At 48.1% G+C, this 16,838-nt stretch overlaps 1 protein-coding gene and 1 non-coding gene across 4 annotated transcripts in view; both read left to right on the top strand.

Moving 5' to 3' along the window:
* UTRN (utrophin) overlaps positions 1 to 16,838 on the top strand; it is a 440,716-nt gene that overhangs the window by 360,175 nt on the left and 63,703 nt on the right. For all 3 annotated transcript variants that reach the window (XM_077143388.1, XM_077143386.1, XM_077143387.1), the window contains 3 exons: positions 573 to 702; positions 11,241 to 11,509; positions 16,610 to 16,756. In XM_077143388.1, coding sequence (XP_076999503.1) covers positions 573 to 702; positions 11,241 to 11,509; positions 16,610 to 16,756 — 546 coding nt within the window. The remainder of the gene's footprint in view (positions 1 to 572; positions 703 to 11,240; positions 11,510 to 16,609; positions 16,757 to 16,838) is intronic.
* Positions 7,159 to 7,265, top strand: LOC143669417 (U6 spliceosomal RNA). The gene has a single exon (XR_013168928.1). It is a non-coding gene; the product is annotated as a U6 spliceosomal RNA (small nuclear RNA).

Here is a 16,838-nt window from a genome sequence, read left to right on the forward strand (position 1 = left end):
GATTTTCAGGGGAAAACTTCACAAGGGAAAAAGTAATTGCCTCAGCGTGAGAGACAGAACATATTTTAAGATAATTGGAGATGCTTTTATGTGTTCTCTTTGGTTTAGTTTTGATTTCATGTACTTTAATTTGTTTCTATCTCTTTTTTTTCTTAATGCATTCTAAAGAATGTGAAACACTTCTGAGGATCTTATTACCACTTGTGAAATTGCTTTCTTCTGTGTCACTGATTGTAACGTTTTGTCAGTTTTTTGAGAAAAAAGTTTGAGAATAGGCTATTATATTTTAGCAGTGTCACGGTAGTGAAAACCCTAAAAGCACGTTTTGTGTAAGTTCAGATGCGCGCTAACAGTTTGTTTCCCGTAGGTGTTTTAGAGACATTTCTCTTTTGCGTGTCTGAATTCGACAGGAGTCACCTTCTTACTTATCCGCGTGTTTTCAGTCCGCGCTGTTTACGTTCTTGCTTCTCACCCAGCCACAGGCGCAAGATGAGCCGCTGTCGCTCTGCGCGCTTGCAGTGGCCTGGCGAGGACGCTGGCTCATGCGTCCCCTTCTGCTTGTCTTTGCAAAGGCGCTGAGGCGGGAGCTGAAGGAGAAGGAGCCGTCGGTGCTGGCCGCCGTGGACCAGGCTCGCGTGTTCCTGGCCGACCAGCCCATCGAGGCCCCTGGAGAGCCCAGGAGCAGCCTGCAGGCCAAGACAGGTGAGCCCGCGGCCCGGCCTGGGAGACGCACCTGGAGCAGGAAGCCACGTGGCGTTTCCTTACTGCACTTAGGATCTCATGTAAACTTCATACATGTGCTTTAATCAAATATGCCATGATTTAACAAACTTTCAAAAAAGGAACTGTTGTGTGCTTCAATATCATTTAAAGGAAAGGTAACTGTGGAAAAAAGGGATATGTCTGAAAATTTTACCGTAGCTATAAAATAATATCTTTAAGCCCTTAAAATTTGCATTTCTTATTTTAAAATAAATTATGTATTTAGTAATCAGAGGTAGAAGAATGGTGTTAAAATACAAAGTATATGAAATAATTTATTATCTATAAAGTAATAATTTCTAAACTTCTGCTTTTTCAAGCTTACCGTTTAAATTACGACACCAAAGTACCTTTCTTTAATAAGTAATCAGCAGCATTTATTTAATTAAGAATAACCACAGGCAGCACTCATGCACTTTGCTTTAAGATGGAAGCAGTCACTGGTAATGCGCGTACCACCCCTCTTAGGAAGCGTGAGGAGAGTTTTCTGTGATGTCTGGGACGGGCACCTTTCTTGCTTGTGACATCTCAGTACTGGGTAGAAATCTCTCGGAGGCATTTTTAGAAATAAACTTGCATTGAAGTGTCCTTCCACGTTTACACCCTGGAGCCAAGGGCGTGGCTAGCAGCAGGGCGCCAGAGCTTGTCCCCTGGGGCTCCGGGTGGAGGTTGGGCAGGCCGCCGGTGTCCTGTTGAGACCGAGCTCTCGGGTGCCCCTGCCGTGTCCCCGCGCCCCTGCCCCCGCCTGGCCCTGGTGTCCCGCCGCGGCACCGCAGCATCTCCGCAGCATCTCCGCCAGCCTGCTGGGAGTCAGCCCTGGGCACTTCCCTCCTCCCTGGACCCCACCTCCACCGCCTCAGTCCCTGCTTGGGGGATGGCTCCTCCTGAGGACGCAACCGTGTGTGTGTGCACACTTGTGTGCGTGCACAGATGTGCAGCGCTCATGCACACACAGGTGGAGAGCCCTGAGCAGTCGGGGAAGCCGTGGGGACCCTTCCCTGTGCAGCTGCACTGGTGCTCTGTGTGCTATGCCCTCCCCTGCCTCGGCCCATTGGGACCAGCTCACCTGACCGTCATACCCCACGCGGACCCCTCCCCAAGTGGACTCCTGCCGCGTCGTTGCACCCAACCGGGAAGGTCTCCGACCGGACCTGGCAGTGCGCAGCCTTGTCGCCAAGCCCTTGCGTCCCCGCCACTTTGCATGTCTGTGGAGGAGCCAGGCCCTGCCTCCCTGAGCGCTGTGGGGGCCCTTTCCCATCTGCACAGTTCACCTGGCGAGACCTGCTCAGGTTCACAGGCGAGGGGTGGGACGGGGCTGCAGATGCCCAAAGCTCCTGGTCCACATGTGAGCAAAGCGAGTTCCTGGAGGGGCACAGCCAGCTCGGGTCACTCGGTCCTGCTGGACACCTCGCTTGTCCCAGTGGAGGCATCCAGGCCTGATCGTTCTGAATGAGCCACAGTGGCTCGCGTACATCCGACGACAGAAGCATGATGAGGGGTCACTGACAGCCTGTGAAAATGAGGGGCATGAAGAAGTGTTTCTCCTGTGCAGGAAAATGTGGATGAGCTGTATGGTCACCAGTGACGCTGTGTCCGGCCACACTGAAAAATGGACACAATGAAGCCAAGTTCTAGAATGTCCTTTGGAGGGGCTGAACTCCTCAGGACTGCCCATCCCCCCACATCTGAAGACAAAGTATAACTTAGACAAGAGACATGGGGCGAACAGGGGTAATGGCCAGTTGGACGACTCATTTTAGAGTGAGATGGAAACACCCCAGATTTTACCACCAGCATGTGTGCAGCTGTGCACCTGCCTGTGTGCACACACGCCACCTCTTCTACCTTCCCACCCCTCCCTGCCAGCCGCCTCTTCTTTATGCAAAAGCACCCAAAACCCTGGGACCATTGCTGGCTTCTTTCTGTCGCTGCTAAAACCCATTTCATCAGCGAATTCCTGTCCTGGCTGCCCTCAACATCCGTCCAGCTCCCCGTTGCCGCCTGCACCTGCACCCCAAGCCTCCCTCCCTCCCCTACCCCGGGCCCCCACCCCCACCTCTCGGCTCTGTGTTCCCAGCCCAGCAGCCCTCCCGGGCATCTTCACACAGCTGCCCTCACCCCTCCACCGCAGCCCCCCCTGCTTCCTTCAGCCCCAGCCCCAGAGATTCCAGGCACAATGCTGGCAGGACCCCTGTCCCCCTGCCCTCGGCTGTGTCCCTCTCCCCTGCCCAGGTGCCCCATTCACACTGACCCCCGCAAGTCTTGACCTTGCTCTCCCCCTTCGCCTCCAGGCTTGCTCTTTTCTCCTAGGTGGAATTTCATATATTTTATGGTAAAACAAAAAAAGTGGTAAATGACAATTTTTATCCACCAAGTCAGTACATTTTATGCCAGGACTGGCAAACATGTACAAGCAGAATTTTATGTTCTTTAATTGAGCAAAGATGTGAAATTACCAGGCAGTTTAGAAGTAACTTTTATTTTGACTCTTGGTTAATTTAAAGGTACCACACAATTTCCTTGCATCTAATAAAATGCGGTCAAATTATGCATTACCTAACCCAAGTAATTAGGTGAGTAAAACCCATGGGTGGTATTTCCCACGGCCTTTTCTTTTTCCAAATGGCAGCGTCATTCCCTGGCCTCCTGTCCACTATAGACAAACGCTCAACCTCCTTAGGTACAGGCCGGGAACAGCCCAGGAAGACTCTCTGGTGGGTCCATGTAGAGCATCCCAAGAGAGGGCTCTGGTGGTCACCTAGAGTTCTAGGTGATGGAGTCCATGTGATGGAGTTATTGCATTCTGGGTGACGGCATGGTGGACTGATCTGGAACATCCCGGGTGACGGCATGGTGGGCTCATCTAGGACATCCCGGGTGACGGCATGGTGGGCCAATCTGGAACATCCCAGGTGATGACATGGTGGACTGATCTGGAACATCCCGGGTGACAGCATGGTGGGCTCATCTAGAACATCCCAGGTGATGGCATGGTGGACTGATCTAGAACATCCCAGGTGACGGCATGGTGGGCCAATCTGGAACATCCCGGGTGACGGCATGGTGGGCTCATCTATCTAGGACATCCCAGGTGATGACATGGTGGACTGATCTGGACCATCCTGGGTGACGGCATGGTGGGCTGATCTAGGACATCCCAGGTGACAGCATGGTGGGCTGATCTGGAACATTCCGGGTGACGGCATGGCGGACCAATCTGGAACATCCCAGGTGACGGCATGGTGGACTGATCTAGAACATCCCAGGTGATGACATGGTGGGCTGATCTAGGACATCCCAGGTGACAGCATGGTGGGCTGATCTGGAACATTCCGGGTGATGGCATGGCGGACCAATCTGGAACATCCCAGGTGACGGCATGGTGGACTGATCTAAAACATCCCAGGTGATGACATGGTGGACTGATCTGGACCATCCTGGGTGACGGCATGGTGGGCTCATCTAGGACATCCCAGGTGACAGCATGGTAGACTGATCTGGAACATTCTGGGTGATGACATGGTGGACCGATCTGGAACATCCCAGGTGACAGCATGGTGGACTGATCTAGAACATCCCAGGTGATGACATGGTGGACCAATCTGGAACATCCCAGGTGACAGCATGGTGGACTGATCTAGAACATCCCAGGTGATGACATGGTAGACCGATCTGGAAAGTTCCAGGTGACGGCATGGTGGACTGATCTAGAACATCCCAGGTGATGACATGGTGGACCGATCTGGAACATCCCAGGTGACAGCATGGTGGACTGATCTAGAACATCCCAGGTGATGACATGGTAGACCGATCTGGAACATTCCAGGTGACGGCATGGTGGACTGATCTAGGACATCCCAGGACAGTGCTCTGGTGAACCGATTTCCAAGTTCAGTTCTAGGAACATGGGCTCTGGGCCTCCTGGAGTTGTTAGCCCCTTTATGACTTTCACGCTCATTAGAGGAAGAATCAGCACTGGATGAGGAAGAGGGAGGTGAGCAATGTGAGTTCTCAAACCTTGATGCACACAACAAGCAGATGTTTATGAGGCGCTTCTGGGGTGCTGGGCGCTGGACCAGGCACCTCCGTGCCTTCTTCCGTTGAATTCTCATCACAGCCCTCCATGGGTGGGGACTGCTTCTGTCCCATTGGGCAGACGAGGAAGCCGAGACATGGAGAGGTTTGAGGGTACTGTGGCACTAAGAGGAGCCCCGGTTTATGCCCTCAGGCTGGGTGCCCTCAGCCCCCACAGTTCACTGTCATAGCTGCCCCAGCAGCCACAACTACTTCTAGAGACTCAAGAGAAGTGAGCTTTTAGTTCCTATGCTTTTCCACTTTCAAAAAACTTCATATGATAATTAAATAAGTCTATGACTCTTTGCTTTTCCCTTTCGTTGCTTTTGTCCTTCCTGAAATACCAGCCGCTTACTAGAATGACATACCAGCTCACCGATTTCCTACCACCGAGGCAGAAGGTGTTTAGGCAATATTAGACTTTGTTTTTAATTTTCATATGAAAACTTGAAGCATAAATAATTGCTTCAGTCCTATAGACCAAGGCAATAATTTAATAAGCTTCTGCAGTCCGAATTAGATTGGTGTGATTGGAGCATGTGAAAGAACATGAAAAAATGTGTTGCTTTCTTTCCCGGTGTTCTTAACCGCAGGGTAGCATATGATCGCCCCTAAGTAGAGCTGTAGTAACGTCTGTGATGTAATGAGTCTGGTCTTGAACATTTATAAAATACGCGAGTCGGCTGAGTAAGCCCACGGACTGAGTAAAAAACTCAGAAACGTATTTGCATGCTATTGCCTATCATAGTAATGAATCCCACTTACGTAAATAGATCAGCACCCTTGATGAAGACTATGTGATAACAAAGGTTGTTTGATGGACACAGCATCAAAGTTAATTGCTTACCATCTGCTTTGCTCTCTAATCACTGCTCCAGCCATCCACAAATCACATTTGTCTCATAAAAAAATGGCAGTAATTTGCATGGATGTTTTTTTATTGTAATCCGCATCTGGAGTGTTGCTTTCCAATTTAAACACAGAGGAAAGGAGGACATTGAGCTCTTGTAAGGTGGAGATGCACAGAATTTGTGGTACTTCCTCCTGAGAAAGCCAGAGCCTACAGTAGTGCATTTGAGGCTTTGCCGTTTTTTAGAGCTTCTCCCTCAGGCTGGGGTCTTGCCCCCAATGACAGTGGCCAGTGGCACAACAAGCCCCTTCCTGCTGGACTGGTGACCAGGACGGCCGCCGCGTGGGCAGCAGTGTGGAGGGAGTGCAAGGCCATGAGCCTGAGAGCCCTCAGCTTGGATTTTGACAGAGAAGTGGGGATTGGGGTTGCCATTTGGTCAGGAGTCCATAGAGAGGTCCATTTGTCCATCAGCCAGAGCGTATCTAGATCCTGGGGTATATCAGGAGCAAAGCAGACCCCCTCCCCCCAAAACTGCCACTCCACTCCCAGGGAGCCCGTGTCTCCGTGCCGGCGGCATACATAGCCGAAGCTGCCAGGAGGAGGCGGAGGGAATTTGGGGGACATGTGCTTGCAGAAAGCCGGCAGCTGGACTGGGCAGCCTCACTGGGCCCTACTCTCTCCACCAGGCCTGTCCCAGGGCCTGGACTGTCCCTTCCTCTCTCGGGCCTTTCCTGCCTCCTCCTCAGCTCCACACTGCTTCTGTCCCTTTGGTCCTGGCACGACTCCTGAAAAAGGGAAACTGAGTCCTAGGGCCACCCACCTCCCCCACGGCCGAGCTCTTCCTTGCCCTCTCTTCTCGCCCTGCTTTGGGGAATTTGTGGAAGGTGTCCCTTTAATCTCTGTACTTTGGAGTGGGTTCTTGGTTTTCCTTGAGTGTTTCTCTGTCCCCCTTCCTTCTCTTTATTCTGGTTTCTGACAAGCCCCTCGGCAGCAGGCCATCTCCGTGTGTCCCTGTGCAATGGTCCAGGTGCCACGTTGACTGGCTGAGCTACTCGGAGTAGCCTTGTGCTGTTGTCAGCCTGGCACTTTACCAGGTGACTGGACGTAGGAATCAGCCAGTGCCGCTGGACAATGTGGTTTTCATCTGGTTCCTAGCGAGTCGTCACCAGACTTAGACGGAAGGGAGGGGTCCCTGACATGAAGGTAGGGATTGACTTACGCCACAATGAAACTGCTACTCTGGAGAATTTGCCCCTCCATTTGTTGGTCTTGATATCTCCTTTTCATCTCTAGGTAAAATACAATAATAAGATTATAGAGACATGCAAAAAAGCAGAGTACAAACAGCACATTTGGAAATGCTGTACTTGACGCATTTTGTCCTTGTCAACAATAAAAAACCTATCGAAGATGCTTTACATGGGAGAACAAAAACAAAGTGGAAGAATTCCACTTAAAGCTATGTAGTTGATATGCTCACCTGGCAGCACATATACTAAATTTGGAATGAAACAGAGAAGATTAGCACGGCTCTTGTGCAAGGATGACAACACAAATTCGTGAAACATTCCATATTAAAAAGCAAAACAATACAAAAAAAACTGTGAAGTTGAGTATTCTCAAAGGCAAAACTAAAAATTCCATTCAGTCCAACTCAGTTTACTAATAATTAGTTAAGGACTCACAGGCCGCTAGCTGGATCCTACAAAACCAGAATGGAAAGAGGTAACATGTATGTGAGGTTAGACTTCAGACTCTGAGAGTAAAAGTCATCACGGGGATTATAATCATCAGTACTACAATTGAAAAAGAAGCAGATAAACATGGGAATCTTTATTTAAAACAATACCAGGCTGATTCTCATCGATTCACCATCATTTCATGGGAGAAACATATACTTTCATTTTTTATTTTGCATAAGCACAAAGGCAGAATGTTTTTTTTTCCTTTGCCAAGATTTCTTTGGGCTATGCAGAGGCTTTGTCTTTCTTTTAAGTTGATTTTGAGAAGTAAGATGGATGCATGGGGTAAAATGCTGTCCCAGCCTAAAACACAAGGTTCCTAAGTGATGGAACTGAACTGAGTATGTCCTTGGGCTTGCCGGGGGAAAGGGGCGATGGGAACAGGAATTCCCCAAGCTCTGGTCCTGGGCCCTGAGCCACACATTTAAAGAAGCTTGTGGTGCAGACGCCACGAAAGTAACTTGCTTGATCAAAGCAGAGCAGATAATCGGACACAAGAGAAAACTTCAGGATTGATTCCATTCCCCTTTTTCTCTCCTTTCTTCTTCCTTCTTCCTGAAAGATAGTGATCCATTCTTCCTTAAATATATTTATAATAGAGTAAAAAAATTGCTATTTCATAGTATAAAAATAAAATATAATTCCAACCTCTAGGTTTGGCGAGTTTCAGTGGGAAGGCCTGCAGTGAGGGAGGATGGAGAGTGGAAAAGAGGTGTCCCCTTCCCCCTGAAAACCCATGGACACACACATGCACACGTACACATATCCACACACATGCGCACACACATGGTGCACATCCATGCACATGCACGCACACCCACGTGCACACCCACACACACGATGCACATCCATGCACATGTATGCATACCCACATGCATGCACACGTACATGGTGCACATACATGCACATGCATGTGCACACACGATGCACAGGCACACATACCCACATGCATGCACACAGACATTATGCATATGCACTCATATCCATACGCATGCACACATGTGATGCACATGCGCACATACCCACACACATGCACTCATATCCACACACATGATGCACATGCACACATTCCCACATGCATGCACACACATGATGCACATGCACACATTCACATTCATGCACACACATGATACACATGTACACATACCCACATGTATGCACATGCACATGGTGCACATCCATGCACACATATCCACATGCACGCACACACGATGCACATACATACCCACACACATGCACACATATCCACACACATGCACACGTGATGCACATGCACACATGCCCACATGCATGCACACACACATGATGCACATGCGTGCACACAAGCATCACTTGGGCTCAGGAAGGCCTCCTAGGAAAAATACTTCTGATCTTGGACTTGTTAGCAAATTCCTTTGGTTTTACCCAGCTGTGTCCTCTGCCTCCAGCACTGGCCTCTATTACTGGTTTTTCAAGTGCAAATTAGATTATCCTTTTATCCCTCTGCTCCCTGGGCTCCCTTTATTATTTTCATCTTTTATGCCTTTCATTATTTTGCTTGTTTTTGTAATACCAAGTCATCAAACTTTGATACTTCCCCCTTTGTTTCTTTTACCACGTTTCATGAACACTGTGGGAAGTTTTTATTTTCTTTGGTTCTTCACTCAGTTCTGGCCAGGAGTGTGCTTCCAGCGGAGGTTGGGCGGATGCTGACTGTGATGAATTAGTAGGGATCCTTTCTGCCGAGCAGATGGTGAATGGAGCATGGAGCTTCTGTTCTTCTGAGTAGCTGCTCGAGTGGGAATTATGTAAGAAATTCCCCAGAAGGACTTCCCAGTCAAGAGATTTCATGTTAAAGGTGACAGAAAGGCACAGCCAGGGTGGGGTGTCTTATCACCGGACAGAGGCTGTGTCTCATGCTGGGTTCCTTAGTGATAGACCTGTGAAGCAGCTTTTCCTCCATCCAAGGAAAATCATCCTAATTAAGTTGTCTGCTCTCAAATGGGTGCTTCTGTGTCTATTTACAATAGTCAGTGAAACATGCGTGCTTAAACTATTCCCTTCAGAAGCCAGGGGGCTAATTAGGAGATGTGTTCTTCTCCACCATGGAAATGATCAACTCCACCCCTCGTGAGGCTGCAAAGAATGATTTCCCACGTCACGCGTTGCGGGTGCCCTTCACAGCTGCTGGTCTCTGGCACACCTGTCTCTGCCGGGAAAGCTGCTCCTCAGGCCTCGGAACCCTGTCGGGGACCAGGGTCTGGCTGCAGATGTTTAGGAACCTTTCTCTGTGCTTCCCTCCCCAAAGCTTAGGCACTGCCTGAAGCGGCATCTCTAATTCACTCATGTCCCTGATTTACCTTTGATGCATTTGGCCTCTCCCAGCTAAGATGCTGTCTCTTCTAATCGACGCACCCGCCAGGCATGCCGCAGCTGCTTTGGCCTCAGCATTTCAGTAGTGCAGCCAGGCTGGGTGGTTGCTAAACTCTTTGTAGTCCATTTGATGCCTCACGATTTTCTCTTTTTTTTCCCACCATTAAGCTGCTTTTAAGTCTAAAATTGACGTCAGAGTCTTCTAGAAATTTACATACACAAAAATATTGTGTGCCTGACCACTTAAACTTGATTTTTTTACATGGGCAGGCTCCAGGAATCGAACCCAGGCCTCTGGCATGGCAGGCAAGAATTCTGCCACTGAGTCACCATTGCACCACCTTTAAACTCGATTTTGAATAATATTTAAGTAAAGATGAATGGACAAACTCATATTCAGTGTGGAAGTTGCACTGTTTCATTTCATCACTTTTTTAGGGATGATTTGGAATATTTTCAGGTGAAGTGGAAATTGCTAATGCAATTTGTACCCAAAGATGGTCTCATCACAACAGAACCCATGCGTTTCTATTTTGAGTTCATCAATCTGCCCTTTACCTTTTCTGCATGTCTCTGACCTGACTCTCTGGTGGCCGTGGTCAAGCAGAAAGACGCCGTCCACATGGGAGGAGAGGCACCTACGTTGTCCAGGGGAGGGAGGTGCCCCTCATCCGTCCAGCCTACCTGCTAGGGTGCCGTCTCTGTCTCTGACCCTTGGCTTTGAGCTTGACTCTGGTTCCTTCTGTGCCCATTATTTCTGTGCCTGCCCTGGCCTGGGCCCAACCTTCAGCTCTTCTGTATGAGGTTATAACTTTGTTTCAGCCACTGGGGCAGTCCTCCTGCCCGCGTATCTGTGTAGGGTGATCCCTGAAATGCCATGTCCCCGGAGACACCCCGATTCCAGCCACCACCCTATCATAAAGCTGCGTCTCGGCCATGCTTCTGGGGCTGCGGAAAATGCCCCGTCGGAGCTGCTCTGCCAGGCGGGTTTGGAGACAGTGGAAGCCGTAATGCTGGTCTGTCCGTCGTTGGTTTTTGTTTTGATTTTTTTTTTTTGAGATTACACAGTAAATTAATCTTATTTTCTGATTTTCTGTCATCACTTACAGCTTTTCTCTGGTGATTATACTTCCCATTTCTCTTGAAGACGATGATGTGTAAAACTGGATTTTATGTAACTAAGTGCGTGTTAAAGAAAAATGGTTTTATTTCTTGGCGTTATCTTGCCCCATTGCATATCTTGCAATACGTTTGCAAACACATAACAGTTTAAGAGTCCCAACCGTGTCTGTCTGCTGAGTAACCATTGAGAAGTCGGGAGTCGGGAAGGAAGCATGGAGAGGAGTGTCCTTTCCCCGGCAGCGTGACCCACTCCCCTTGGCAGGTCGTTCTCCCCCGGGACCACAGGGATGTGGCGTTGACCAGCCAAACCATTCTTCTTCTCCCTTTTTCAATCGCAGAACTGACCCCCGAGGAGAGAGCCCAAAAGATCGCCAAGGCGATGCGCAAGCAGTCCTCCGAGGTCAGAGAGAAGTGGGAGAGTCTGACCGCCATGAGCAGCGGTTGGCAGAAGCAGGTGGACAGGGCACTGGAGCAGCTGCGGGACCTGCAGGCCGCGATGGACGACCTGGACGCAGACCTGAAGGAGGCCGAGGGCGTGCGCCACGGCTGGAGGCCCCTGGGGGACCTGCTTGTCCACACGCTGCAGGACCACGTCGATGAAACCCTGGTCAGCCCCGTCCCCTCTGACAGATGCTTTTAGAATTGTTTGTTGGTAAATATTGTGCGAGAAAGCTGCACATAGAAGCGCGTGGCGTCAGGGACTGTCCTAAGCCGGCGCCCTGCGGCCACCAGCTGCGTGAGGAGAGGCCGTCCATTGGCCTCTCTCCGTCAGACCTCCCAGCCGGCAACCACGGCATGGCCTCTCTCATCATGTGCTTTCATTTTTCTTCATGCATTTTTCGGCCAACTGGGCTTCCCCAGACAATATAGATTAGGTTAGCTGTTTCTTAAAAAATATTTTCCAAGCCCTTTTGCGCTATCTCTTCTTTTTTTTGTTTTCATAGCAGCGCAATCGTAGAAGACACTGTTGTGTTTGCTGTGCAGTGCTTCCCCCAGTCTGAGGTTTTCAGAAATGGACCCACACGGTGGGGTTCTGCAGGTTCCATCTGCTCTACATTTCCTGCCCTGGGAATCTCCATCTGTAGACATCGTATCATTCTCTGGACATGCTAATGAAGTAATGGTTTAGCTAAGTCCTGTTCACAGTGAGGAGTTGTCCCAAGTAAGGATGTTGGACTATTGTCTAGACACCCTCTGGCTCCCATGTTCTAGAACGTTTCCAGAAAAAAAGTCAGTGAAACTCAGCTGATAAGAGACACAAACAAGAGATTTATCTGGGGGGTCTATAGTTAAACTATAGTGTACAGTAAACTGTACACCAGGTAGTGGCAAATTGGATCAAAGAAGAAACCAGTGAAAAATCAGAAGGTATTGGACTCACAATTTTTATCATGAATGGGGATTTTCTTTACAAAAAGATATGCATAATTTGTACACAGAATTTAGTGCCTCTCTCTTTAGAGGAAGGAGAAAGAAGGACTTTCCTAGGAAACTAACTGAATAATTTATGCAAATTTTATAAGTAAAAATACTTATCTGTAAACAGGGATAATAATGGCCACCATTTATTTGAAACTTACTATGTGCTAAGAACTCTTCTTAGCCCCTCTACGTGGATATCTCTTAATCCTGACACCCAGCCTCTAAAGTAGGGTTCTCCTGTTATTTCTGGTCCCCACTTTGCGAGTGAGAAACTAGCTGCTGTCCAAATTCACAGAGCTAATGAGTGGTAGCGTTTCCGTGACTTTTCCTCCAGTTCTTCACTTGCATCGTAAAACCTGTCACACTAAGGTAGCTAAGCACAACCTATTTGAATTCAAAGTTTAGAAAATTAAATATCAAATGTCAAACTCTAAATATAACTGTATTAGGAAAAGAATGTTGGTGCCTGCTATTTTTCAACGGAATGTGCATAGCTTTCCAGCTGTACTGTGAATTAAATAGGCTTGTCCCTACAATCTAAGTATCCTAAAAAAAAAGTGTCCTGGATTTATATGAATTTAAAATGATCATGTGAAAACAAAGCCTTAGCACATCCTCTTCGAAGTGGCGCATTTCTGGTTTTATAAGGGGCATTTAAACCTGGAAAATCTTTCTATCAGTGGTTTACTGAAGGGATGGCCTGGCTCCATTGGATTGTCAAAATGCCTCTTAGGTGGAGCAGGCATTTACCCATCTGAATTTGGAAATATCTGTTTATAATAAAAGATGACAAGAGTTGAGAGGCAAATGAAATATTGCATTTGGGGTTATGGAAGGTATAAAAGGTTAGGAGTTGTTAATCTCTCATTTTATTAAAGAAATTACCCTCCTCCACATCCAAATCCTTTCCTTAAACTCTCTGCCTAAGCGGAAGGCTTGGGAAAAGATGATTTGTACTTTAAGAGAAAGGAATAAATTGTGGATTGAAATATTTTGACATCTTATTAGGAAGCAAAGAAAATAAAGACCAAGTCTCATTACAGCAAATAAAATAGAGTCAAAGCATAGGGTTTACCTCTAAACCCATTGAAGGTATTGGCAGATGGAAATAAATACACATTATTGCTAAATAGTATTGAATATGCCAAGGCAACTGGGAAACAAAATCTCTGGGGTGATGAATTCATTTCAACTCCCCTAACATTATCCTTAATTGCTCTTATCTGCAGACTGGACACCTGGCAGGGGAGGGTTTGGACTTCCACCTGCCAGGCTGCTGCCTGGCCCCACCCCAGCTAGCAGGTGTTTCTGTCTTGCTATCCAGAGGCACGTGTGGCCTCAGGTTCCCTCACGGGAAAGTGCGGCCCAAACTCCATAAGCCCCTTTTTTATACCAGCACACACGACGATTCGGAAATCGCGTTAAAACCGGCTTCACATCAAACCCCTTAGGTCAGAAGCTGTGAAGAGAGCAGAGATAATCGTCCTTGATGGAAAGAGTCCTCGTTGCCATAGAACAGCTGGGCCCAAAACAAAAAAAGAGCTCCTATGTATCTGAGTTCTCTCCATGCTTTGGCCTGGCTGGTAATCACAAAATCTTCTGTTTATAGAGGAAAGCTTAAAGCTACTTTACTGTTCCAGAAGATTGTTTTACTCTGTCCTGAAGATATAATCAAATTAAAACCCACTTTTAGCAGCTTTTGAAATAAAACTGGCAATTATTTAAAATTATATAAATCTCAGAACATTTTCTGGCATTTAAATTTTAATCCTTAACACCTAAAAATTACAAGATGTTGAATTTAAAAGCTAATTAAAATCCCGGAGTATTCTGAGATACCATGGAGGGAATATTAATGTGAAACATTAAGATGTCAAGTGCAAGAGCTTTAAAGGGCTTGAGTTCTGCAGTTCCAAACGCAGCCGGGTCCTTCCAAGTCCAGGCTGAGTGGCCTCTCGCCTCACCAGCTCCCCACTTGGCTGTCCCGTCCTGACCTGTTCATTGTTCGTTCTCTAGACCTCTCTTGCCTCTGTCCTCAGGTATCTACTTTTCTTGCCTACCTGTCTGTGAGCCTCTGTGTGGCTCAGCCTGCCCTGGAAGAAAGAGCAGCGTCTCCTACAAGGGAGCAGCTCTCAGCTCTCCCTGCCCCCTCCCACCCACAGCCGGCATCCTTGTGGACGTTTCGTCTTTGACCGCAGGTCCTCGGGGACTCTGACGTGTCTCTCTTCACATACTTCAACTGCCCTGTCCTATTTTGGATGTCATGTGGCACTGCTTCCGCCCGTGTCCATATCTCTTGCTCGAACTCTGGAAATACTCTCCTCTTACTGGCCATGTCTCCCAGAGCTTCTCAATGGGGCTTCTCGCCATCTCAATGATATTGAAATACCAAATCGTTACATTCTCTGCTTTACCAAAAATCAATTTCCTTTTTAAAAGCAAAGTTACATGCTTCATAGTCTCATGTGGATCAACCATCATGAAACTGCTTTCAGCTTGCGCATGAACTATGTAGAGAAATGAGGTTTTCTAGGGGGAACCAGCAGAGTTTCAGGAGAGGGGAGGAGAGAGGTGATTGAAGAGTCTCTCTGTTCATAAGCATAACAAAGAGGCTACTTTAATACTGTCAGGTGTTTTAATGAAACCTCAAAATCTTCAAAGCATGTGGCTATCTATGAACTCAACTTGGAGTGGAGAAAGAGAGGGAAAGTGGCTTATGGAGACCCAGTCTCTTTGGGGAGGGAGAGTAGAAATGATGATGCCTGGGAGCTGATGCTGAGAGGATGGACACGACACCTGGCACCTGCAAATTCACTTTGGTGTGAGATTAGCAATGATTATGTGCCATACCAAAGAATTACATGTATGTTGTCCTTTTATAGCATCCAAATTCTACTCTCACTTGTATATTGGCTTAATCTTGCCACATTGATCCTTTCTATGATTGTCCACTAATTCTGCCCTCTTCTCTGAGCACTGGGAAGCATCTGTTCTGTTTAGGGGCATCCTGAGCACTAAGCTGTGCTGAGAGACGCTACTTAGAGCGTGCATCAGAGTGGCCATGTAACAGCCAGCGTGGCTGTGTAACAACTAGAGCAGCCGTGTAACAGCTAGCACGGCTGTGTAATAGCTAGCATGGCCGTGTAACAGCTAGCGTGGGCATGTAACAGCTAGTGTGGCCCCTAACAGCTAGTATGGCCGTGTAACAGCTAGCATGGCTGTGTAACAGCTAGTGTGACCATATAATAGCTGGCATGGCTGTGTAACCACTAGTTTGGCTATGTAACAGCTAGTGTGGCCCCTAACAGCTATCATGGCTGTGTAACAGCATGGCATGGTTCTGCACAGCACCACAATCCTGCATGTTGGATGTGTGCCCACACCCAAAGTCCTGTGGTAGGGGGAGCAGAGAGGACTCTGGGAAGGGCCAGGGCCAAGGCTGGGAAAATCTCCTGGATGGGTGGGGCGCCGGGTGGGGCACCTGAGCTGAGCCCTTTGAAGGATTAATGGGAGGTGGGTAGAGACCTGGCCAGAGGAGCTGGAGGGCGAGCACAGGGTCAGGTAGAGTTCTGGAGACTGGAGAAAACTCCCCGTTCACGTTTTCTGTTGCTCTTGCAGGACCTGCTGACTCACTGCCCACAGTGTCCCTAACCTGACGTTCTCCTGTCCCCCCTTGGCATGCCCGGCCCCCACATCTCCCAGAGGGCAGGAGCGTCCGCCAGTTCTGAGCCTCATTCACCTCTTTCTAAGATTTCATTCTTCCTGCGCCCCCAGCACCCCCAGACATGTCATAAATGATTTTGAAAGGAACAAATGCTACTCATCTGGTGCATTGCAGCATCGGCTTTATATTAGGACGAAAGTTAGCCACTTTCCAACTTAATTTTAGTGGAAACATGTTCAAATGACATTGTTGCACCAGATAGGAAAAACATAAGGCAACAATATTAAAACATAAAAAAAGAGAAGGTGTGGAGGAAAATTAAAAGCATGATCAAGATTAGAAGTTAGGAGCTTGGATGATAATGGTAAAATAAATTTCAGACTAAATTGCCTACAATGAAACATTGGAAGGAAATGCATAATGGGGAAGGGTTTGTACCTGATAATTTTCTCTTCGTGCACTCATTTAGGTTTTCAGGGATAAAAGGTGGCTCTTTGGCAGGTAATCTGAGTTCCTGAATGGCTGGATTTGGTCAGCCCTGCGCTGAGCAGGCTGCCTCTGGGAAGATTTACTTTTGTGGTGGTCTTTTCCTGTGGTGCAATTTGTGTCCTCTTCTTCCAGGCATTTAAGGAAGAAATTGCTCCCATCAACTTGAAGGTTAAAGCGGTGAATGACCTGTCCAGCCGGCTGTCCCCGCTTGACCTGCGCCCGTCCCTGAAGATGTCACGCCAGCTGGACGACCTGACCATGCGGTGGAAGCTGCTGCAGGTGCCGCCCCCCGTGCGCCACCGCCCTCCTCGCGGGTGTCCAGGCCGTGAGCTGCGTGGGCTCTTATCATGCATCCCCCTTC

This window comes from Tamandua tetradactyla, chromosome 25 (assembly GCF_023851605.1).
Source record: "Tamandua tetradactyla isolate mTamTet1 chromosome 25, mTamTet1.pri, whole genome shotgun sequence".
Taxonomy (NCBI): Eukaryota; Metazoa; Chordata; class Mammalia; order Pilosa; family Myrmecophagidae; genus Tamandua; species Tamandua tetradactyla.